This window comes from Sylvia atricapilla, chromosome 5 (genome assembly GCF_009819655.1).
Source record: "Sylvia atricapilla isolate bSylAtr1 chromosome 5, bSylAtr1.pri, whole genome shotgun sequence".
Lineage (NCBI taxonomy): Eukaryota > Metazoa > Chordata > Aves > Passeriformes > Sylviidae > Sylvia > Sylvia atricapilla.
Window position 1 is genome coordinate 51,293,488 of NC_089144.1, and position 25,626 is coordinate 51,319,113.

The following is a 25,626-nucleotide window of genomic DNA, read 5'->3' on the forward strand; positions in this document are numbered from 1 at the left end:
CTGCACTGAAAGAAGTACAGATAAAGACCTCGACAGACTTTTACATAATTTAAATTTCCTGGTAAGGGAAGAAAATGAAGGCCCACAGATTACTCAAAAGTCAGTACAACACAAATTTTATTAATGGCAGTTGAGAGGACAGAAAGCCATTAGCTCATTCTGACTGATTTTTCTTTTTTTTCCCCTTCCTTTCCCTATTTCCTCCCCCAGCTTTGGGTTGGTTTTTACAAGGTTTTTGTTGTTGTTGTTGTTAGGTTTGTTTTTTGTTTTGTTTTGTTGTTGTTGCCTTTGTTTGTATGTTATTGGTTTTGTGTACGCGTGTGTGGGGTTTTGAATAACTTCTTTCCCAGGGGACTTTTCCTCCTCAAGGGACAGGCAAGTAATTCTGATAACTGATAGGACATCAGCTGCAGAGCTTTGAGAGGAACAATTGTTTTGCCTCTTTGCTGGCAACGTCAGCGGTTTGGGAAGAGGTTGCAAAGTCATGGGAAAGGCTGTGACTCCTTTTTGGGTCTCACTGAATCCAGTATGCCCGTGTTTATAAGTTGCAGGAAAACAGCTGCTCCTGACACATGATGAATTTGGACAAAATGTCCCCAGATCCACGAGGCTGCTCAGTTTGACTGTGCAGTCATAGCTTGTCATATCCACAGTGGCAAAACAAAACAAAAGAAAAAACAAACCATCTCAGTGGACAGAGCCCGTTCTAAAAATATTTTGGAGAGTAAGGAGGAAGATACTTTCTCACAGTTTCCTACTGAAGAAAGGTCTCATTAAACTCCCACTAATACAAACAAGAGCTTTTTCTCCATGTTCAGTAGGAGTTGGATCAGGCCCTCACTTCAACAGCTTCATTGTCTTACCAAGGAAACCTTTTGTCCTCCCTGCTCTCTAATATGCAAAGAGGACCCTAATTATAGAAAAACTAATACTGTTCTGCCTTGCAAGGGCTTGCAAAGCGATTGTAGCACCACAGAGCACTGCTCTGCTGTCACTGGCCTGCCAGAACAGCAGAATTCCCAGGGAAAAAGGGAATCCAGAAGCAACAGGCATTTTTACATCTGTAACCAAGCCCTTGCGTAGCAGATGCTCGTTTTTGTGTCTCCAGTGAGGACTCATCATCTCCAGCCCTTTAAAGCCTCTAGAGAACTCTGGTTGCAGACATGTCAGAGATTGGGAACCAGGAAAGAAATGCCCCAAGACCTTGTGGCTGCACTGAGGAGACACTGACAGGGCAGACATCAACACTAAGGATCTCTACCCTCCCTATTACAAGCCCAAAGTTCTCCAAGCATTTAGCTCACATAGTGGCCTGCTGGAGTTCTCTTTTTCTTTTTTTTTTAAGCAGCAGACAGAAAATGAAAGGCTTAGTCATGTTGCAAGTATAATTTAAGACTGCAAACTTGTTAGGGCAGAGAAAAAATCTTCACTTATTTTTGTACAGTCAATTAATCCGTGTTTTCTCTCAACAAGAGAGAGAAGCTGGTACCTTCTAACAAAACAGAAAGAACACAAATAGGCCTAAATACCATGCAGCCAGCTCTGGATAACAGATGATTGCTCACCTGAGGAGTTCAAAACAAACAACAAATCTAAACCATAAGAATAACTGTGTGGTTAAATTATGGTATCTACAGAACTCTGGAAGCAGGTCTCTACCACTGTTTTGGAAGACTGGAATCAATCCAGAACCTCTTGCTGTTTGGAAAATTTTGACAATAACAACTGTGTCATTTCAAAACTTTGCATGTTAAGCTTAAGAAATATTTTGCTGAACTTTTGTGTAACTCGGAAACCAAATCCTTCTTTCCTCCCCAAAAATATAGCTACATGTTGAAAAATAGATCTGGCTGAAAAATGGACTAGCCATCCTACAGGAAATTCTAAGTTCAAGATTTTATTACATTCCAAACTGGAACAACTTCTGAAACCTCAGAAGGTAATGAGAATGGGAATATTCTGGTTTGAGAACACACCAGTGCAGCCAGGCCTCTTCATCTACCAACACAACCCATGGGGACAGGGACACAGCCAGCTGACAGCGGGTGGGAGGATGGAAACCTGGATCCAGACTCACACAGGAAAGCCTTCTTTGGAGCTGGGAGGACATGCAGGGGCAGCTGAGTGGCTCAGGAAAGGCAGGAAGCTTGCAGCCCCAATGTGCCCAAACCTCCTTTCAGACAAATTGCTGAGGGTCTGCAAAGCTTGAGGCCATCCAGGCCACAGTAAACTTCCCACCTAGGAGCTGACAAAGCCACATCCCACCTGGCAGGTGTGACACTAAAAGGGTTAATTCAATTTTTACTGTGAAAGTTTTAGCAGAGAAATAAGGGCCTGCAAAAGCTGCTTTCAGCAAGGGCACTTGGGAGATAAGAAGAAGACATCTGGCCCAGGAATGCAGTGATAGACAAAACGAAGGACTGAATCTCTGGGAACTCGGGGTAGGATTTATGGTAATGCGGTAAATTGTTCTGTGCACAGAGAGACTGTACATAAGTAAACCTCTTGCAGAATCATGTACCCACTTTAGGTTACAATGACCCATGTGCACCTTCAGGCCGGAATAAAATTATTCCCTCTTTAACACAACTTCAGTCTTGGAGAGATGAAGTCCGATATTTCAGGCATTTGGTAACAGCTGGAGTAGGCCAGAGACACTCATTCCAGATTTGCATCAGAATTTAGTTGGGATCCCCTCATTCTCAGAGGTCCAAACTTCCCATAGAGCTGTTTTCCTATTAAAACATCTGCTGTAGCTCTGAAGGAAAATGATAAGCCTCTCCTAAAACACACAGTCATCAAATGGTTACTGTCTGGCAGGAATTGTCCTCAAGTTTCAGAAAGCACTTGGTTCTTGGGCTAAGTATGTCACTCAGAAAAGAATACAAATTAGTAAGCAAGTACTGACAGTACTAAATCAAGAGAGTCAAACAAAAATCGTGGTCTTAATGTTAGAAACACCGTAAAGCAGCGTTTTTGCTTCCTGCTGCTTTGAGATCTTAGTTTTACATTACTGGCAACCTGAAGTGTTCCAAGATCTTGAGCTGGGCTCTCCAAAAAAAAATTTGACTAAAAATCAGAACAGATTAGAAAACAGCATTTGGCCTCTGTTTTGTTTGCCTTCTAATTTTGGAACTTGTAGCGCTCATGGTTTCAGATTTTGCCTGGAAATATGAGAGTTGGAAGTTTACATTTTGGAGAAATGAAAGCTGGCATTTTTGTCATCACATGACTCCAAGAGCTGGGGCTTGAGGGAAAAACATAAAACATTGTCAGGTTTTCTACAAAATTGTGAGATTAGCAGTATCAGTTTTATCACAATTTAGGCTGCAAGGTTGACCTATTTTATCAACAGTGCCCTACTGAATATGAATTGCTTTATGAATTTTAACAACCATATTTCATTTTAAATATAGTTAAATTAAAGTGACACTCATCACTGAGCTTCAAAGCAAACCCTTCCATCATCATCCTGGGCTAGACTTTTTCTCTGAGCAAGTGAACTGCAGGACCCCTCCAAACTTTGTGTTCCAGAGACACCCTTTGAAGAAGGACACCTTTGCAGGGTACTGGGGGACTCAGCATCATGAGCATCTTCCAAGTTTCCTACACTCTCTGCCCCAGGTTCTGGAGTAAGGACACCAGGAAGCAGATTATGACCTCACAAAAGATGAGCAGGTAACCAGAACAGTTCCCTTGAGGCCCTGAAGGACAAAACCAAACTGAATCCAAGAACTTGTTGAGCCCTACTTGGTTGTCAGCCTGTTCTACAGCTGCAAATCACTATCATTCTGAAATACAATCTGAGATCTTTGGGGTTGTTGATGCACAAGAGCTGTCAAAACACACATTCCAGTTCCATTTATGGTAAAACAGCACGACTGAGGGGTGCAGGGGAGAAGACCACAAATACCCAGCAGGCAGAAACTGTTCCAGTGAAAACCTTACACACTAAGATTAGGCAGAACAGAAAGCAGTGTGCATGGGAGGATGCATTCCAAAGTGGTATCAAAACAAATGGGGGAGGGTTAGTTAATTACTCAGAGAAAGTCAAACCTCTTCAAAAATTAGGTCTAGAACATCCTGAAAAGTAGAAAAAAAAAATTGACAAAACACGAAATCCCATCTAGTATCCACTTTAGCATTTTGAGGTCATACAGATTCTCAAATTTAACCTAATCTGCAACTTTTCTCCAGTTGACTTAACTCTCTGTAAAAACTCCTTGTTTTTTGTTTTACTGACACCACCTTTCAATTATTTCAGAAGAGATGGGCTTGGAAAGGCCATGTCAATTAGAGACTCACATGCCAGGTACATTTTTCTAAGCTCAAGGAACTAAAGCATTTTTCTCCAGCATTACAGAAGTGCTAGTTTAATTGAGCTGTAGTTACACTCAGCATCTGCAGTCTTCTAAGGAGGAGAGAGACATCACAGTCTCTCCCTGGTTACATATTGTGTATCAATAATTGTGTGATGGGGTAAGGAGAAAGGGAACTGTTTCCAAGTTAGCACCCAGAGAGAATGGGCTCATAAATCATGGGGTCAGCGAGGTTATGCTTTTTTTTAACCTTAGGGTATTACGCTTTCAATACAGTATTTCATAGCTTTTTTTCTGTGTAATAATTTATCTGGAATTATGGCAACTCTTGCAAGTTTAGAAAAAAGTTGGCTTGAGTAAAATGATTCCTTTGTCATAAATAAGTTGTGCTCATAACCACAGCATAATCATTCAACTGCACATAAGTCAAATAGGTATCCACTCTTTGTAGGAATATTTCCCTGTCAATAGACCTAATGCTATTTCAAATCTTCAGGTCAGTGTGACAGAAGCTTATTAGATTAATTAGGGCAAGGTCAGAAAAGTTGAACTCACAACTACATTCTTGTGATAAGTTTTCTTCCACCTACCATAACCCATAAGCTGACTGTTAACTCACGGACCAGATTAAACATGGGCCTGTTAGGGTGACTTCATTGTCTTAATTTATATACAAAGGGCGATTTCTTTAAGAATTGTTGCTTCTCTGACAGTCACTAATTGAGGAGAAATATTTTGCTTTGTGTTCACTGTCAATAAGGATTTCTTAAATTTTATTTTTAAATGCTTTTCCCTTCAGAGTTATTCAACCAGGGTTAATGGAACTTCAGGATCATACAGGCATGGAACTGTCCAGATTGCCTGTGCAGTATAACCAGAATTTTGCCACAAACAGATCAGCTCTGTGTCAATTTGAGAACAGCATTGTCCCTCCGCCGGTTCAATTTTTGACCTTTCTTGCCTGACCATCCAAAAGGAGGGTGCCACAAATCTGATGGGGTTTGTGTGAAGTGGACCCTGGAGGTGAAATTCTGACCTCGGCAGGGTCAATATTTCATCTGAAATCCCTTGAGACAGACCTCCAAATCATTTCTAAGGATTGCAGCTTCTATCAGATGGTAGTTGGCTGACTTTCATTTACTACTGACTTAGGTCAAACTTGGACCAGGGATCAAGAGATGAAAGGCTCTATATCTCATTATCAATAACCAGGGTTTTCTTCACTACCCTAAAAACAACATACTTCATTCTTATCTACAAGGCGTTAAAACTTAAAAGGGTTGGGGTCAAATTATGTTACTTCAATTTATTTTTATTCACTGTTTATAAAACAACTTCCTCTCTTGCTGCCATAGCTAAATGCCAAAAATATAAATATTTTCCTTGCTATTGTACAGGTTTTGCTATTGTTTTTCTTTTAAAGTCTAATTAAAAATGCAGCAATAAAGAAAAATCCCTCCCACACACAAATTAAAGAAGAAGAAAAGAGGACAGAGGTCGAGGCCAAACCAAGCCTTATCAATCTCAAAATTATTTTCAGCAAAGCACATCTTGTGTAGAAGTTGCCTTATAACAGAGGGGTGGACCTTTCCAGGTGTTTTTAATAAAAATGCAAGTCCTCATATGGACAGAATGTCCTCTGGAGTGACAGAGCCAAGTTTTCTTCTAGTATGAAGCCATACAGCTCCCTTGATCTGGCTGGAATTAAGTTTTCTTAAATGGGTTACAATTGTGATTGATAATTTTAGGCAACTCACTCTGAAATACTGATGAAAAGCTTTGGAAGGAGAATCCTGCTGCTACTGAACAAGCAGAACACAGTCTACAGCAACTTGCAATGCTCTGTACAAAACTGCATAATTAAACAACCAGAGACTTTACCCTGATCCTAGATATCTGTAAAAAGCCAAACCTCGCGTTTTTTACTCTGTGGAAACCTTCAAAAGGAAACTGATTTGCACTGTTCCCAAAACAGGGGCATGCACGTGGAAGAAAAGTAAAGAAATACACTCGATGGCATGAAAAGCAACTTCTGAATACATTAAGGAAGAAAGAGGCTCAATAAAGTTTACTGGTTATGCTGGTTTAACAACTTATTCTACTACTGGGAATAAACCTGTAGATACCCTGTAACTTACACAGTTGCTCTCCTGAATCTAACCAACCTTTTGAGCAGTTTCTCACTTACACAATACTTCACTACAAATAAAAATGTTCAGACTTCCAACACCTCAGAGGGAAGAAGATGCACTTGATTATCAATCACTGAAGAGGACTGCCACAGCAAAACCTCAAAAAGAGAGTTGTAGGACATCAGTTCCAAACAAACTCTTTCTGGCAACGCTTTTGTCACTCCTGAGGAAAGAGGATTTGTTCCTGCAAATTCCTGCTTCCATGACCAGCCCCTCTAACCTCATCTTGCTGATCCTACAAGAACCATGTTAATCATACAAGGCCTTCCAGAAACTAACCTTTTTTGCTAAATGACAAGTAAAATCCTCATGTGTTTCCATAAACAAAATGCCAGCCAACTGCAGAGAATCTTAAAGGAATTATGCCAATAATGGCTGAGGGAAAGAGTGAGGAAAGGGAAAGGAACAGAGGTAACAGGGGCACGGGAGGAGACGTGTCTCTGACCTGGATCTGCTGCTGAAGAAGGTTAATTTTGTGTTGCTGCTGCAGAAGCTGCTGCTGTTGTCTTGCAATCTGTGAAGAAATTGCACAGAAAAAAACATGAGACATGGGTCATCACTCCCAGAGCCCATCCATAGGAAGCTTCAACCCGGCTTAGTTCTTTAAACCTCTCCACTGAGCCAAGAAACCTTCAAGGGCAGGTGGCAGCAGCCTGGAGACTGTTGCTGAAGCAAGGAGCACATGTTCAGGGACAACTCATTGCTAATACTAGTGAGAAAGGGAATCTTATAGAAAATGTTGTTCTGGGTATGAAGATGAGGACCTATGCAAAAATCTTACTGAAATGGCACTGGTAAAGCTGCCCAGGAGAAAGAACAATACTAGCAGAGAAACTGAAAAATAGTGGAGGAAGGTAGAAAAGGCAAAAAAGTAAGATGGCCAGAATTACTCTTCTGTTTGGCACCAAAATTCCAAAAAAATAGCAATCTGACACCATGGAGGAAGGTTCTTAGTGTACTTTTTTTTTTCATGTAGAAACAGGCACAAAGAGACTGGAACTGAGTTTGGAAAAATCACTGGCCCTTCCCTGTGTGTATCAGCTGTAAGAAACTAAGGGGGCAGGCAAGGCTACAACGCTCAACTCTGAAACTGGTTTATGGAAGGGGATGGAGTCATTCTAAGTCTCCTCTCAAAGCCAAGTGCAATTTTCCATAAGGATTTCCACCCTCCCTCTCTGCTAAATGATTGAGAATGCTGCTGTGGACACATTTTACACACTGTGAAGGAAAAAGCAGACATTAACAGAATGGAATTAAGAGTTCTAAAGGCTGGAGGGAGATAAACCACTCTTGAAGTTAAAAAGCAAATTTGAAAAACTTTCATTTAAGTTGTCACAAAAGCTCTGCTCTCATGAACAGCCAGTGCAGCAGTACAAACATTAGAAAGAGCCCTGCTCTTCCCCTGTGTTAAGTGTATACATCTCAGGGTCAGTTGGTAACTTATACATACTTACTGGGAGAAATTTTGGTGCTTTCTTCCCCTTAGGTATTTGTTTTCTTTCTATTATTAGACTATTTGCATAAGAAATACTCACTCATAGTTAGCTCCATATCTATCAGATTAAATAAATGTTTTCTTTCTGGAGCCTTTCTTGAAGAAAAAAAGTATCACTGCATTTTTTGCAGAGTTTGGATACTTTAATTTCTGCATAATATACTAGTATACACAATTTATTCAATTAAAAGAAATCCTGGTTATCCTAATTTCTTATAGCCTTTTCTCATTGTCTTCATTTCCTTTTTCACCTTCAAATCCCTCAGCCATCCTGTGGCACTAGTGATTTTAAAAGGCAGGGTGGAGGAACAGCTTATACAGGATGTCTCCTTGTGAAAGAATCTTGCCAATTCCACCTTCACTCCTTCATCTACCTTTGCTGTTTTAACAACAGCATCATACAAATCCTCCATCTTAAGGTAAATCACTTCTGTTCTCCCTGTATGGAATTTCAGGCATTAGGCCAAAATACCCTTTGTTTAAGACAAGGCTTTAAAATAATTAAAAACAATGACAACCAAGGCTTAAATGTCTGAAGCTATCAGCAGTGGTTTAGAAATCCTGAGACTTGCTTAAGTACAATACCGACACTGAATATGACAACTATGACAGATTTCAAAGAATTTTGTGAGTTTCATGAAACTCACATAGCTGCAAATCTGGGATAAAATTTTAAACTAGATACCTAAATATTCTCTGCTCATGTTCAAGTACAAAAGGACGGACATTAATTTCTGTTAAAATCTGCACAGTGAAATCTGTGAGAAAAGTTACGTTTTTTGCCTAAAATGTTCTCTGCTCTTGTATGCACATTGGAACTGATCACATGTGAAAACCATGTTTGCATTTCCAGTGAAGGGCATATTTGCAAGAACTGAAAATCAAGCCTCTCAAGTGTAGAAGGAAAAAAGTCACACTTGTTCACTGACTTTATATTATTCTCTGCTTTTTTCCACAGCTGGCAAAACCCAACCTTTTCATTTCTCACATTACAATCTATTGCTGCATTTTGTTCTTTTTATATCTATTCAGTATTACTGAATTAAAGCAGTTTTGTGTATTATTCAGGAGGGCTGACTTTGCCTTTTTATTTACAGATAGATAAAAAACCCAGTCATGAAAGATAATACAGAATTGCAGAAGATTGTGAGTTGCAAGGGACTCACAAGAACTGTCAAGTCCAACTGTTAAATGAATGGTCCATGCAGGGGCTGAACCCACAACCCTGGCATTATTGGCACCAGGCTCTGAACAACTCCAAGATGGATATACTGCAAATTAAATCATTCTTCTGATATGCTTCTGTTCAAACTTTTCTCACCTTGAAGAACTAATGGAAAAGATTTTTGGGCGCAGAGCAGCTTTTAGAGTGTGAAGCCTAGAAGACAAAACAACTGGAAAGTCCTTCTAGAAAATGAGTTAAGCTGAAAGCCACTGTAATAATCACTCACCTGCTCTTGTTGCTGCTTAGCCAGCTCCATTTGCTGGCGTTGTTTCTCGATCTGAGATGCAGCCAGCTTCTTCTGTTCATCGTGAGCTGCTAGCAGCTGTTCCCTCAAACTGGTCAGCTGATTGATCATACCCATGAGCTGCCTTTCTTTCTCAGCGAGGCTTTCTGGAGTCCCTGGGCATCATATGGTGGGGGAAAAAAAAAAAAAGAAGGGGGTGAGGAGAAGAGAGAAAATTTAGAGAGATCTAGCTCTTTATTTTGCAGTTTTACTGTAAGCAAAGTTTTAGGAGAAGCAAAGAGCACAGCAGCAGCATATTGCAATATGCTGCACACTAAGGCCTGTTCCTCTACAGGAAAATGAGCCACGGAGGATAAATCTGTACAGAGGCTTTGATCTGGTGTCCCCCTTCAGTGTTTATTTGCCCTTTCATCTATTTTTCACTGCCTATCTGTCAGATTAATAAAGTGAAATAATTCTGCCTATTTTGAGAAAGTTTCAAGTTTTAAACACCAGGGATCAAAAAAAATCAACCCTTTCAGGTTTGTAAGACAATTATATTTATGTCATAAACTTAGAAAAAAAGATACAGTTTCTGTAAGTGTCAAAGCACTGATGTAGGATAAGTATTAACATCCCTCTATACCCTGTTATATCATCTACCTCCTGGATTAGGATTAAATTATACAGTATTTAAATTGTCAATAACTCCTATTGCTGTTGCTGCCACCAAGGTGCACTTCTAAACGAAGAAGTATTTTATAAACATATCTGAAAACCTGGGTCAAGCACAACTCACCATCACTCTCATTTCTACTGTTAGATTTTTTTTTTAATAGTAGAGTTCAGCAAACACAGACAGAGGAACTCACTACCTCACTTTCATAACCATGCTGAAGAAATTATTTCTCTACCCAGAAGGAAAGTGGTTATAAGAGAAGGGAAGAAAAAATTCCAAGAAAAATCAAAAGCTATGACTCATTCACTACAAAAAAAAAAAAAAAAAAAAAAAAGCAGCACTTTTAATATATGTAGGATCATTTGACTGTGAATTTAAAAGACCTGAAAATACGTGTAGCAGCTAATCCACAGATATCCCCAATACCACCACACCCTCTCACATGAGTCAGATCCTATGAAAACCTTTCTAAAAAGCCTTTAGGAAAGGATTAAGGCTATCAGTGTCAATGCCTCCTCTGAAAATAGCCTGCTTTTGGGACTACCCTTCCATACAAACCTCCTTCAAACACAGGAAGCATTCTTCTGCCAATGTCACCAGTGCTCTCCAAGTGAAAAAAAAAAAAAAAAAAGAAAAAAAAAGAAAAAAAGAAAAAAAAAATTGGCGACTATAGCAAACATGTTCCTAGCCAACTATCAGTCAGACATGGAAAAGAGCTACTGGTAATAGCTCATTTAGCCTACCCCCCTGCCAGTGCAGGAATGTTCCCTACAATGTATTTACTACAGCTTTCTAGATTGGATTGAAATGCCTGAAATGGGGAATCATCTACTGTTTGCTTTGAAAGGCTGCACCGCAGCCTTTGAGGTGGCACTGGGAGGGCTCTTTGCTTGATAGTTAGCTCAATTTATTTTTTGTGTTTTGTTTGATTTTTTGCTTCTTTTTTACTTCTACTTAATTTCAATGATGTGATCCCAAGCAACATCCCATTTGCTGCATTAGTCAAGTCCAAGCAGTTAAATCGATTTTCTGACAGCCATATGCAAGTGGAAAACCACAAAGAACCACCAGAAAATATGTGACAGAAGAAATGTAACTGGATCGTTTTTTATTAGGGTTCTAGAAATTTCTGTGAAAATATTCTCACCACGTTACAAAGAAATACAGCAGAATATTCCCAGATAAAGGCTCCAGAAAAACTGTGGCACAAGCTGGAAACTTGAGAAACACAGTGAAACAGAAACCATAGGACTTTAAACCTGTTCTGCTAAAAGCTGTGAGAAAGAATGGAAGCCAGTGCTAAAAACACTATCACGGCTGAAGAAAACACTTCTAAGTATGATTTTTCTTTCCAACATTGGAGACAGAGAACTGCTACAAGTAATGCATTTGCCACCTGGCCATGGAATTAATCAGAAGTTTCTATTGCCACTCTTCATCCTTTATTTGTTTTTCCCCAGGATAAAAGGTGCAGTGTTTCCAAGTGGTGTAGAGGAATTATTCTCGAGAGCAGACCCTGCCTTAGCTTGTCCACATGGGTTTAAAGTAATGCTCCCCTAATGAAGACTGTCATGCACTGATCCTGCCACTGTAACTGAAACATCTGAAAACAAAATATTTTGTGTTTATTTATTCAGCAGATATCTTATGCCTAACTTTTACTGAGGCGTGGATGCAAGCATGAAAGAGGGGGCAAGAAGGCCCTACAGAAGGAAGGAATACACAGGATTGCCTCAGTCCCTGGGTTAGGGTAAGCAAAGAGAAATCACTGTCAAATACACCAACACACATCACAGCTCCTCAGCCAGTACTGGTTCATCCGTGTATTTTGAGCTACTACAGCAGCTTTCAGTGCGGAATCAAAAAGCACTTTGTAAAGTTAAATTAATCCCCATCTTTAAATTAATCTGAAAGGTGGAAAAAACATTTCCATATGTGTAAACTGACAGACAGAGGGATCACAGAGCTGGTTACCAACAGCGGCAGGAAAAAGACACGCCGATATCCAACCCCACACATCGAAGTCCTGGCTGCGCTTCCTGGGAGGGAACAGGATGCTCCAGGTGCCACTGACCTGACCAGGCACTGCACAGGCAGAGACATCTACCTCCTGGACTGCTGCTTCAGCCTGACTGACCCACAGAGCAGCAACAAAAAAAAGCCACCAGGGAAAGAGCAGCTTTATCTGAATTGCAAGAATGAAGTAGTGTGTCCAGCTTCAGAGTCCTCAGCACAGGAAAGACGTGGACTTGTTGGAAGAGGTACAGAGGAGGCCAAAAACATGATCAGAGGGCTGCAGCACCTCTCCTGTCAGAAAGGCTGACAGAGTTTGGGCTGTTCAGCCTGGAGAAAAGAAGGCTCCAGAGACACCTTCCAGTACCTAAAAGGGGCTTGTAAAGATGGGGACAAGCTTTTTAGCAGGGCCTGCTGTGACAGGACAAGAGGAAATGGTTTTAAACTAAAAGAGGGTCAATTTAGCTTAGATATAAGGAAGAAATTGTTTATAATGAAGGTGGAAAAACACTGAAACAAGTTGCCCAGAGAGGCAGTAGATGCCTCATCCTTGGAAATTTTCAAGAGCAGGTTGCACAGGGCTCTGAAAGGTGCCCCTGCCCATTGCAGGGGGACTGGACCTGATGACCTTCCCACCCAAACTATGACTCTACGAACTAAGAGCAAGCAGGCAGTGCAATGAAGTGCCAATGTAGACAGCAAAACCACAGGCACACTGCAGCCATGCAGCCAGGGACAAACAGACTCAGTCTCTTCATTATTATTCAGTTTTTAAAGCAAATCTGAATGCCCACAAGGGGTGTTTTATATCCTACTTAGTAAGTACAATGCATAATTCCTTGGGTTTATACAGCTGGAGTGAAAGTAGTCTGACAAAAGGCAGACTTCTTGCATTATATTTCTCAAGCTATTTCGGTTTGCTAATAAACCAAAAGGAAAAATTTATCAGCATCAGCTTTATTAAAAAAAATCTTCTGTTGGAGACTACTTCCTGGAAAACATGGCTCAGTCGGTACTTTTTCTTCACAGGACTAAGCCATCCTTCCAGTAACTGGAATAGTACTTAACGATAATTTCAATTCTTTGAGGTAATAATTCCTTGCAAAATAAGTACCTGGATAGCCATACTCTCAAGTGACCTGGACAGAACCAGAGGCAAAAAAGATCAGCTATGTGGCTCTAATGAGAGATGGTGAGTTCTGGCCAGACTTCCTTGTCTTCCTCACACATCTATACAAGCGCCATTAGGATGAATCACAATTTTGACATATCTTGCAGGTAACTGGTGGCTTGTAAATGTGTGAAAATGAAAAAGAAAGGGAAGCAGGTGAATCAGACAGTCTTGATAATAATGTTAAATGTTTGCATTTAGTTCAAGTTTGGTATTTTTTATGTTAGCCTTATTATCTAGCACACCTTTGCTACCTTCATAGAAATGCTCAACAAAAGCATCATTTCACATGGCAAATCATCTATTACTTTGTATAACATATGAAGGCCAAAGCATGGACAGTGTTACATATTTCATGGTGAGGAGAGGGCAATGGTGAGGTCACTACATAAGTACAAGCAGTTAAAGGAATTTTTCCTGGTGTACTGAACATTGCAACAAGAGGGAACACAGCTCCAGTTGTTTTTTGATGCTTTCCTATATGCCACAGATTGGGGGTAAACAAGGATAGTGAACTTCTGTCCTACCCTCACTGTTTTCTCTCTGTTAACCTGCACGAGATCTAAACCTGTATCATTATGTGAAGTGTCTTGGCAGCTAAGGGATTTTCATTTAAAGAATCGTATAGCTTACAGGGCAAAACATGTCAGTATTTTAAGCAACTAAGCCAACAACAGAGTAAAGACAGTTGCTCAGATTATGCTACTCATGAATTAATGAACTATCCACATGGTTGCTAACCCTGCTAGGACCTGGGAGGGGGTGCACACCCCCTCAAACCCCAGCAGACATCTTCAGCTGCTTCCTTATTAGACTCCCCTGGAGCTGCTCCAAGCACTATGGAGTTGGGAATGGTTCTGGCCTTTCCATGTTGCAGAGCTCTCACTTCAGCCAGGCAGCAGGGCTGAGAGGAAAAAAAGCCCAAGTGTCCATTATTGCAGCATGCAGCTTGACAGCAAGCTAGACCACTTCACAGAGCCACTGAGTGAGGAGCAAAAGGAGAGTGCCTGGAAACAACGACTGCCTCAAGAATTACTCCTAATTACCACCAGATCCACGACAAACAGGTACTGCACACTTTCTGTTTAACAAAGCTTTTAACCACCAGGCCACCTGCCTTTCAGGGGATTGCTGTAGGTACTCTCTGTGCTCAACCACTGCAATGGCAAAACGTGGATTTTTCACAATCAAAACAACTCAGGCAAAACAACCCATCGAAGTACACACTGCAGGTTGGTAACTGCATAAAGGCCCGAGAAAAGATGCTTTCCAGATGCATCAGCTTATCCTCTATTTCCACGAAGAGAGACTCAGAAAAAACCCCATGTTTGTCGATGCAACATCCACAGCAGATGGCAATAAAAGAAGACTCAAATTAGTGGCATTCTGTATCGCCAAACCTAAACTTCATCTCAGATCAACACTACCCATAATCGTGTTTAAGTAGTAGAAGAAATTTACTCAAATGTGAAATAAACTATTACACATTCTTAGTTCTGATTCACAGTCTCAGACTGGCAGTGACAGTAACATTTTAATAAACATTAGAATGAAGACACCAATATGACCAAATGACACACTTAAAGTGAGAAAACGAACAGGAGAAACCTTGGCATACCCACCCAAAACAGAACCAAAGCAAGAAAAAAAGGCAGAGAAACTGCTTTTGCAATCAAAACAGTAAATACTTTATTATAATTTATTAGACAGAATGAGAATGTAAATGAGAAATTGGGAAAGCCAATATTTTCTTTAACAGACATTTTAAGCTTTTGCTGCAAATGTTCAGGCAGTGAGAGTGTTTGCTCCCAGACAGCCTAGGGATGTGTATTCCACAGGGGCAGAGCTATGGCAAGGCTCTCCTCAATCCCTCTGCCATGTCCCCATTAAACTGCTGGGAATGGCACCAACCAGGGGTGCTCATGAGCACACTCACCCACAGAGACACTGAAATCTACCTACCAAGTCAGTTTACTATCAAAGCAACTGCGTAAATAGCTTTTGAACTGTCAGGATCTGTCCTTCAAAGGAAAATCAAAGAAAACAATGCTCAAGTACAAAGCCTGGGAGACATAATAATATTGTATTATGTTCGTATCATTAACTGTGGTTACAAAAGAGAAAAAAAGCTTCCTGTATCTACAAAGTTTTCTATGGGGGAAAAAATCATTAAATGGAAATAAGAATATTTTGAAGAACTCTGTATTCGAACAATGTTAAGATGTATAATAATAATTAGAGCAGGCAGTATAAAGCATTTTTTAATTTCAAAGCACTACCTAATTGATCTTCTTAAAGACTGTTTGCAGGTAGAAAGGTAATAGTATGCATTGTGCTTTTCAAGAGCAAACTAAGGCATGGGGCTTTTTAGCAACTTGCTGAAAGTCATTCTGCACTTTACGTGGTGTAGGAGGTTTTATTGCTGGCCCCGATGAAGTCACCAGCAGAACTATTTCAGCAAGGCCAAGAATTTCCCCACTGACTTTTAACAGTAATACATGTTAAATAGATAATTAAGTCTGTGTTTGACCCAGTTGGAGACAAGGTAGGGTTTCAGCCAAGGGGACCCTTACAAATGAACCAATTATTGATGTCATCCAACTTACCAAGCAACAGAACCATGCCACAACACACTTTCTGTGTAACTTTGATGCAACAACAGCGTGACAAGGACTCAGCTACAGCCCATACATGAGCTAAAGACTGAGTCACCTCCAAGTATTTCCTGCAACAGTCTGGTTTTTTTCAGCGGACTTTTTAAGCTAGCGAAAGCTACAGTTTTGATACAAAAATGAAGGAGGTTTTTCCAAACTGAAGGGTCCATTAACTAAGCTGTCCTCAGAAAGAGTAAAATCCTACTAGTCCTAACTCTACCAAATCCAAAGAACAAACAAAAATATCAGTAGTTCATTAAAAAAGTATATTTTCTAGAGGGTTTTCTTACAGTATCTTTCCTCCAGAGTTATCATTCTCATCCCAGGGTCAATTACTTTTTCCCCACTCCTCACCTCAGTTTTAACCTTGACATATTAAAAACCTAAACCCAAACAGTACTTTGCCCAGTAAGGAAATTAGGAAAGTAAAACAGACAGGCTACCTAGTCTTCTTCTGCTTTAAAGCAAAGTGATCTGTCATGCCCTCCCTAAATTAAAATTTAAAAACCTATTTATAACATAAAGAGGAGCATTTCTATTCATGCTGCTGACATCACCTGAAGTCACATATGTGAGGCTACAGGGAGCTGATGTTTCCTTCAGGAAAAGTAGTCTGATCAACAGATCTAACTGGCTGAAGTAAGTTCAGAATTCAACATATTCTTTCCTCTGTTTCTGAACAGTGATGTGAAATGTTTATGGCCAAGCAATGGGATTGCACTTTAAATTATGTACTTAGTGGGTGGGTGTGTGTGGGTCTGTGCTTATGTGCTAACTCCCCTGATGCCACCCTGACCAATACTTCAGAGAGGGCTTTATTATGGACTAGAACACAGCTTCTTAGGACACTAAATCCTGGAGCTGTCAAGACAAAAATGTCTGAAAACTGGCATTTTTCATTAAGTATTTAAGCCAACTTTGCTACACAATGACTGCCATCTTACAACTACTCACCTTGCTAAATTAAATTATTTCATCTTATTGATAGGGCGAGTCAGCCTAGTAACAGAAAACTTTCTGACTGCTTTTTCACTTGGCAAGCCACAGCCGCCAGAAAAAGAAACAAGGAAAGAAAAAGTGCACAATTCAAACTAATTTGCCTGTACCTCCAGATTTATGCAATGAATCTTCTCTGTTTGACAAGTAAAAATCCGTTTTAGAACAGCGAGATATAAGGAAGGTATTTATTTCAGCAGACGGGCATTCTTAATCTCTTATGTTTGTGTGCGAGGCTGAAGAACGAATAAAACCAAATTATGACCAATTACCCTCTTTTGCCATTACTAGACTCAAGAACTCATATTCTGTGGGGGGAAAAAAGCTCAGCAGTCTGCTCTGTAACAAGCCAGCACTTTGCTGTTCCACAAGGCTGGAAAGAGGCTGTCACTGAGTGCTCTTTATTTGCTGTCAGAGAAAAGTTTTGGTACAGTAGACTACAAACAAAGCTTGGTATTCAACCAGGTTAGCAACTTATTGTCAAGGTTACAAAAGAATAGACAACATTTGTATTGAGACTATTTCTCAGAGGTTATTCATTGTTTTACTGTCTAGACAACAAGTTACATCTAGGCTAGGAAAACAGCATTTGCTGCTGGAATTTTATGCAGCAGGAGGAAAAACAGGAAAAAAGAGTGTGTGTGTATTTACTTTGTTTTGTTTTGACAATCTGGCAGTTGTAGCTCAGTGACATTCAGCTCTATCAGCACATCTTTCAGGTAGTTTTAGTACCATGAAGCACAGTTTTAGGACCCTTTTGTCAACCAACTCCCTGAACAATTTTTAAATATAGTGGTTTGGTCCCCATATATTCAAACAAATTCATTGGCATTTGCTACCTTAATTAGTTCAATTTTATTCTATTATCTCTATCAATAGTCACATTAAAAAAAATTAGAACCTGACTTTTTGTGATAAAATTAAGTACCTTTATGTACAAAAATTCTGGAAAAACCTGAATTGGCTGCTTTGCCATAAAAATCACATTTTTAGATGCTTTAAAAAAGATTTCTCGAACCCTCCCTTTCACAAATACAACCCTCAACTAACCTCCCATTCTAGGTCAAGTAAGGAGCAGCTCCATGCAGTCACAATCTCTACCTGAGGCTTTCTTTTGGGCTGAAGAAGTTCTGCATTGGTGTGGCTCAGCTAGCACTGGCTACTTCTCTGCAGCCTGAGTACAGCACTGCACCGTGATCAACCTCCACGATTTTGGCAGCCGCCAAATTTCCTCTTGAAACTTAGGATTCCCTGAGTGCAACTGGGCACGTTCCCATGCACCCCAGCACTTCTGGAATACTGACAAAGGACTAAAGCTCAATTTGCAATTTGCTACTGTTAAACCCCTCAAAAAAGTAAACACAAAGAAGAAGATTCTAAGTAGGTTGCAACAAATACTGAATTTACCACAGTTAAAAGCTGACAATCCTTCACCTATGACTCTCGCCCTCCTTCTCTTGCCACTCCACTTACAATACTACCCACAAAGAGATAATGCAAAACATCCACAGCTGACACAAGTTTGCAAACATTTCTGAACCATTAATTTGCAAATGCGAAATTCACACAGCTCCTAAGAAAGCGTGCAGCTTTCACACATCTCCTGGGGATCTGCGCTGCATTAGTCAAAGGTTTAAACCCAGTGTATTCCCCATGAATAATCTTTCTCCCTTTCCCCCTCCTTCTTCCTGTCCACATCTAAATGCAGAATCCCCAGCTTCCTTGCCTTTAGTTTACAGATTATGTGATCCAAAGTGTCACTCACTGGATTACTGCACATAACCTGAGCACTACCCGAAGCTTACTTGTCTTCAACTTGTCCAGCATTACTTAAATGGAATTATCCGTCACAATCCATATACCGAATCTGCACAGCTCACTTATCTCAAGATTCTGTGTGTCACCTACCAGATTATCCGTTTTAATCCATACATTGAATCTACATAACATATGTCTTTAATTCATGGGCTCTGATGAGCTATAGTATCGCTGAATGGATTATTTCTTTTTATCCATTATTGGCAGCCCTAAAACCGTTCACTGTGTAACTCTCCCATGCCCCATCTTCTGAGCACGTGAGCAAAATCAGAGTCTTCAGCAAACACAGCTCTATCTCACATCAAACACAGCCTGACACAATGCCTGCACTGACACTTCGCAGAATTTGGAACCCAGTTTCTCACCCAGAACAAATGTCTGTGTTATCCTGAGTTGAGGATCAGGATTGGTAGGCTAATCTCGCTTCCAATCACATCCATAAATCTGTGGTTACTCCAGTACAGTCTCTGGAGTCACCCAGATTCAAGTGGTACAATGAAGAGCTGATTTTAACCTAACAACAACCCCTTTCACAGTGAGTGCAGGAAACACTTCACCTGAGTTGTTTACAAACTGACCTTCACAATAGAAAAGGTTTTTCAAACAACAACAAAAAATATATCAGATTCAGACTTGCCCAGTCTTTCTTGAGAGATTTAACAATCACTGTTAACAATGCCTTCAACAGAAAAGCAACTCAGAAGGACTGGAAACAAAGTCTGTTTAACCTCTTGTTCCACACATCTATTCAAAATTAGCTCAGTGGGGAACATATAAAATATGCATTATTACCTCTTCACAAGCTTCAATAGAGAGATGGACAAGATTAGCAGCAAGGCTTTGTGCACTCCAAGGAAGTGTTAAGAAGAGTTCTCATCATGGTTAAAGCTGCCTCACTCACCAGTGTGAGCAAGCCTGGACAAATCATGATGCACCTGAGGCCCAGCACCAGTGAAAGAGAAGCTTCATGTTCATTTTCATATATATAGGAATGATCACTGATATTTAAGAAATAAATATATTTTTTCATACCTTTTCCTAGTAGCACTGGAGGAAGGCACCTACTTTCCTGCTGCAATGCACAGCTAACAAGGCAGTTACACTGACAGCAGAAAAGGGGGATGATTTTCCTTCATGTATGTAGACTATCAGTTTGAGACCTGATGATCTCTCTACTCCACTGAATCCAATAAACTGTATTATCCATGAATAATCCAGAGGCCTTTTGAGCCCTGGTTTTGAATATGATGGATATAAGTAAGTTTGAACAGGCTTTAACCAATTCACTACACAGTTTTAAAGCTTTACTTTAAAACTCTTCAATTTAACAGCATGTTTTGAGGGTTTTGCTAGACAGTGACTTGTTTTGAGCAGAGTAAAAATTCCATGGATATCAAAAAGAGAATTTCCTAAGAAATCTCTAATGCAAAACTTGTAATTTAGCCCCAGACTATCTCTCTGAACAAACACAGGTGTTTGAGTTACAATTCCTACAGATATGAAAGGTTCTAGATTTTGCCCCAATTTAAGAGCATTCCCTTGCAGCACCTTTCGGTCAAGCTGTGGAATAAAACAATATGTTTCCTTTTCAATTAGTAACTGGATATACAGAGATCCTTCAAACTGTGATCTTGACGTTTGCATCAAGATCATCTGGCTCTCTGCAGATACTCAGTGATGGCTCTTCTGTTTTACAGGCATGCAGATGAAGAAAGGGGGGTTTTAAGTAGTAGCCAAAGGTAACAAAGCAACCAAGAGAAACAACTGAGTACTAAACATGGGAAGTCTGGTCACTACCAACCATTCACCAATTTCCCTATCTTTAATAAAATATTACTGCTTTCTGACTTAAAAGAAATCACACTAATAGAAAATAAAGTCTTCCCCTTCATCTCCCTTTCTTTTAATCTCTCTCAGAGAATAAAACTCAGTGGTAATAACACAGACTTGGGCATTAACAATATGTAGCCTAGTGCTGAGACTTTCACACACGACGTACTAAAACTCCCCCAGACCTAATGAAAAACACAATGAAATTTTGAACAGTTAAATGGAAAAAACTGTTCAGTGCATAAGACAGTTGGGCAGCACACCTCCTAGTGCTGTCCACATTCCAGGGTGTATTAATATTAAGACAGTACTTAAGTAGGGGTTTCAAAATATCACTAATAGAGAAATGAGAGGCGGGAAAAAACCTGCAGCTGCCAGGCCAAATGCAGAGAAAGAAGTTAATTAAAAAATTGCAACTGGAAAACTTTGTAACTATAGAACAACAAAACCGTTTTGCAGCATAATATATGTGTGTTTGTACACGTGTATGTGGGTATAGAGCAGCTCAACTTGCACACCTTTCCTGCTGCCTCACTAAATATAGCTGCAATACAGCTGAGCCATTGTTTGTTGGCTGCTCACCGCTGATGGTGCCATGAAAACCACATTCCTGGGCACTAAATAATCAGCCTGCCTGACCCCCCAAGAATCTGTAAGTCAAATTCATTTACCCCCAGAGGGCAATGCTCTATTGTATCCTCCCTCCTTTCTAGCCACCTAGGAACAATGGACAATAATTGCAACTGTCACGGCAGTCAGTAGGAAAAATAAACCAGTGCCTGTTTTCACAGCTTACTGCCAAACTTGATCCAAACACCTAATAACCATGCCCCCAACCACAGAACCACAGTTACACTAAAAAGCCTCAGATGTGAGGCTTTTGAACAGAGCTACAGAACAATAACTCAACTTGTGTTCAAAATATAAAGCTAAAACCCAAAAATTAAAGCAAAGAAAAGTCTTCTTTGAGGCTGTGCTGTTGCTCCCCATCCTTTCCCCCAGGCACGACTGAAAAGACTGTTGAATTTCTCCCGTGGTAGCACAGAGCTGGCTGCTGCTGCTTTCAAGTTTAGCTCGTGAAAGGGAAAAAGTGGAAGGGAGGAAAAAGATTGCCCTCCAAAAGAACAAGATCATAGGCACCGGGAACAGACCACCTTCTCAGTGCACAGCACTCTTCAGAGCAGCTCTACAGAGTCCAAAGGCACTGGAAAATGACTTTAGAATCCTCCTGAAGGTTCCAGGGTGTCAAGAGTTAAAGGGGCTCCACACAGTGTGCAAAGTCTGCTGAAATACATACCCAAAAGTGGGTATGAAAGATGTCTCCTCATACTTTGTCCCTGAAACATCCTAAAGACTCATCAGTACACGGCAAAGGATGATGTCAGTTTGGAACAATGTGCTTTTAAAACCCAGAACTCCCAGGTAAGCCCAGTGGCTGCCCTTCCTCTTTATCACCTGTTGCTTTACACACGTGGAGCAGGAATGGTGAACCCCGGGTTTGGCCCTCTGTAGTAACCATCATCATCATCCTCACAACAACAACATCTCGGCCTACTGGGGGCTGGAACACTAGATTCTGTTACAAAGCTATTCTACGTATGTAATGAGTATATATTTTTGAATTACAGCCTACTAGGGAGAAGCCTGGGGAAACAAGTGGCACGTTTTCCTACTTGGGTAAGTCAGTGGAACAGCACAAACTGATGCTGGTGGCTTGTCGGTGACAGGCTGGAAGGCCCATATAATTAAAATAACACTTTCTGTGCATATGCACCAACCCATTAACCTCTGAGAGCATGTTGTATTGTATGCTTTACTGAATACTGCCAACCTCTTGTGCACACAGGGTCCCTAAACCTGTCAGGCACAAGGCTTGGGAGCTTGCCTCAGTGAGGATCTCTAGATCAGGGACAACATTAGTAAGTAAACATACCAAAAATAATGGAGAGAAACTAAATCCAGTTTATAAACACAAGAGAAGGGTTTAATTTTAATTTCATGCTACTTTCACATTTCCAAAACACCACTGGCTTGGATTTTGCTACTCCAGATGTACACTGATATAAATGGGAGAAGAATCAGAGTCACTGTTTCTTTTCAGAGTGATAATGGCTGCTCTGAAAACTTTCAATTTTTGACATGTGTATTTTGAGTGAGTTCCTCATCATAAGCACTGCAGAGGAATTATAAAAATATTAAATTACATGAAAACAAACAACCACAGGTTCCCTAAAATGACCTCAGATATATAAAATGGGGAAATATCTTGGCAAGCAGAAACTACTGCTGCTGGAGAGTGGTCAAATTTTGTCATTTTCCTTCTGGAGTACGGCTTTAAAAGAACATGCTTTAGTGCACAGATGTTGTACGCTGTCTTTTAAAATCTGCACTGGCTAATTTCAGTACCTAGAGGTATCATTATACAAACTTTGCTCTTTTTATTTTTCCCTACATGCAAAAAAAAAAGTTAAAAAAAAAGGAAAGAAAAAAATCTACATCATCAAAATCTGTCCAAAAATAAACACGGAATTCAGATCACCCTCAGATTTCAGAACCTGAGGTCTGCTATACTCTGATACCACATATGTCTGATTCTGACTTTTTTTTTTCCCAATCCAGCAATAGGATGTGTTCGTTTATAACAGAGAACGATATATGCAACAAAAGCTTAATGTAAATTCATTCACTTAGGGCAATATACCATTTCATTGATTTATATTATCACAGATGGGAGTGCATACATTTCATTTAAACCCCAAATTACCATGTTTGAAGGGGAGGGGAAGAGGAGCAGACAAAGTTCCATAAAGCCAGTGGTATCTGTATATTCATTCTTAATTTCCTTTAGCAGAGAAACAGCGTTACCTTTTATTTCTCCAAAGTTCCCTGATCCCATGGCAAGAAGCTTGTCTTTCCAGTCCTTTGATAGTAGCTTTTCAATACTGGGAGTTTCTGAGTGAAGGGGGGGAAAAAAAATGTAAGCAAATCAACATGACTGTCTCCACAATAGAACTCATTAAAAGTCTATCTGCTAAAAATAAGGCCAACCCTATTCTGGGCCCCAGTTCATAATGACTTCATCAACAAACTGATAAGAGGGGAGGGAGGAGAAAAAAAAAAAAAAGGGGGAACAAAAAAAGAAAAAAACTGAATGTGTTTTGTCACCTGCTGTTTCAAAACCATTAGCTTTTTCCTCTAGTGGAACAAAGCTCCGGTAATTCTGTATTACAGTGGGCACATATAAACCTGCAGTTCATTGTTTTTCAATTTGGTGAACAAGTTGCTGCCTATAATGGATGCCTGTCAGTTTCTGGGTATTAGTCTGCAGTCAAAAAATAATTATGTTGATAAAATGTGAAGTAAAGAGCGAGAGAGAGAGAAAGAGAGAGAGAAGCAAAGAATTAGCTCCTAAATCTGCTACATGTAATTATATCCCTCTGAGTCTTTACAATTACATCCACTTTATAATGTGTGTTTAAACATCGTGTGGTGGTAAGCACACTGTGGAAAGATTTTCTGGTAACACATGCATTATAAATAATAATAAAAAGTTGGGTATGGAAAAAAGCTTTAAAAGACTGCAAAATCCAGAGGGAGAAAAGGCACTGCTTAGAATGGAAACCCATTATTTGCTCATTTCAGATTCTATCACTTCCTTTAAAAATAAAATAAAATAAAATATATTTGTTCAGTATTTTCAGGAAAAATGCAGTGAGGGTGTGGATGGGTCTGATATTTATGTCTGCAACTCTTCTGTTCTGACCTCTTTTTGTGTAGAATTTTAATGCATAAGTAAATATAAATGCTAATAAAATTCAGAGAACATTAAACTCAATTCCAAACAATGTAATTGTATATTCTTGTCAGCATTTAGATGGGTACACAATTACAATAGCTTTCAATCCCACGATTAGCACTGCATTCAGTTAGAAAATGGAGTGTACTAAAAGATAAGTGTCCCAGTATGTGCCATCTAAATAACAATACCCACACTTATTATCTGGATCTAAGACATATACTGCTATTCTCCACATTTGTGTTTATGTGTATTTGTATTTGTTCAGGCATTTGTTTACCCCCTACTAGGAGCATAAAGGGAGTACACGTTAACTTATCAAAGGGACCGTCTGGCCTAGAGACCATACAATTATTAGCAACTGGTTAACTTTCCCCACAGTAAAAACCATTACGAGCAACCTTCATTATCTCGTTTGGCTAATTCCCCCTCCTTTCTTAAGCCCCAGCTCGGAGCTCGGAGGCGCTGCGGTTCCCCGGGGCGGCTCTGCCGCCTGCGCTCTCCCCGCGGAGCCGGGGGCCGAGCCCGGGCTCCCTAAAGCCCGCCGTGTTATTAATGCACAGGGAACTGCAGCGCCACGGGCACGGGGGGATGCTCTCCTGCATCCCACATCGCCTTCTGCTCGCACACGGCTGCGCGCAGACGGACAGACGGACAGACAGACACCCGAGCCGGGCACAGCCCCACAGCCCGCATCTCGCCGGGAGAGCAGCGACAACCTTCGGATGGCACCGACAGCACAGGGAGGGTGTTTTGTTCCGTGACATTTTTGTTCGCGTTGCAGCACCCCCGATCTCCTCCTGCGCTGATCCCCGGGCTTGCCCGAGTGAGATTTCTCTGCTGAACCCCCTAAAACTTATCTCGAAATCCCATTAAATCCCAGCGATGCGGGCGGGAGAAGCCGCCGCGCAGAGCGCGGTCTGTGCTGGGGCCGCTGAGCCGGAGGCGCAGCTACTGCTGAACTTCGTCCGTCCCCTCGAAGCACCCACGAAGGAAACCCATTTCCCACAGCGTGAATAGGTCAGATAAACGCTGTCCCTTTTCCTTGTTTCTTTTTTCTTAATTTTTTTTTTTTAAAATTATTATTGCTCTGTGCTTTTCAGAAAACTCCGTAACAGCGTGTAAACAGGCCGGAGCAAATGCGGCATTTTCGGCGGAGAGCTGTCAGTCATTAAAAGCCAACAAACCTTTGCAAAAGCAGGAATGCGGCAATAG

At 40.5% G+C, this 25,626-nt stretch overlaps 1 protein-coding gene across 1 annotated transcript in view; it reads right to left on the minus strand.

The window, feature by feature from the left end:
- SOX5 (SRY-box transcription factor 5) overlaps window positions 1–25,626 on the minus strand; it is a 288,158-nt gene that overhangs the window by 136,453 nt on the left and 126,079 nt on the right. Inside the window, 3 exon segments of the mRNA XM_066319506.1 lie at window positions 6,957–7,025; window positions 9,458–9,630; window positions 23,481–23,567. Of these exon segments, the coding sequence (XP_066175603.1) occupies window positions 6,957–7,025; window positions 9,458–9,630; window positions 23,481–23,567 (329 nt within the window).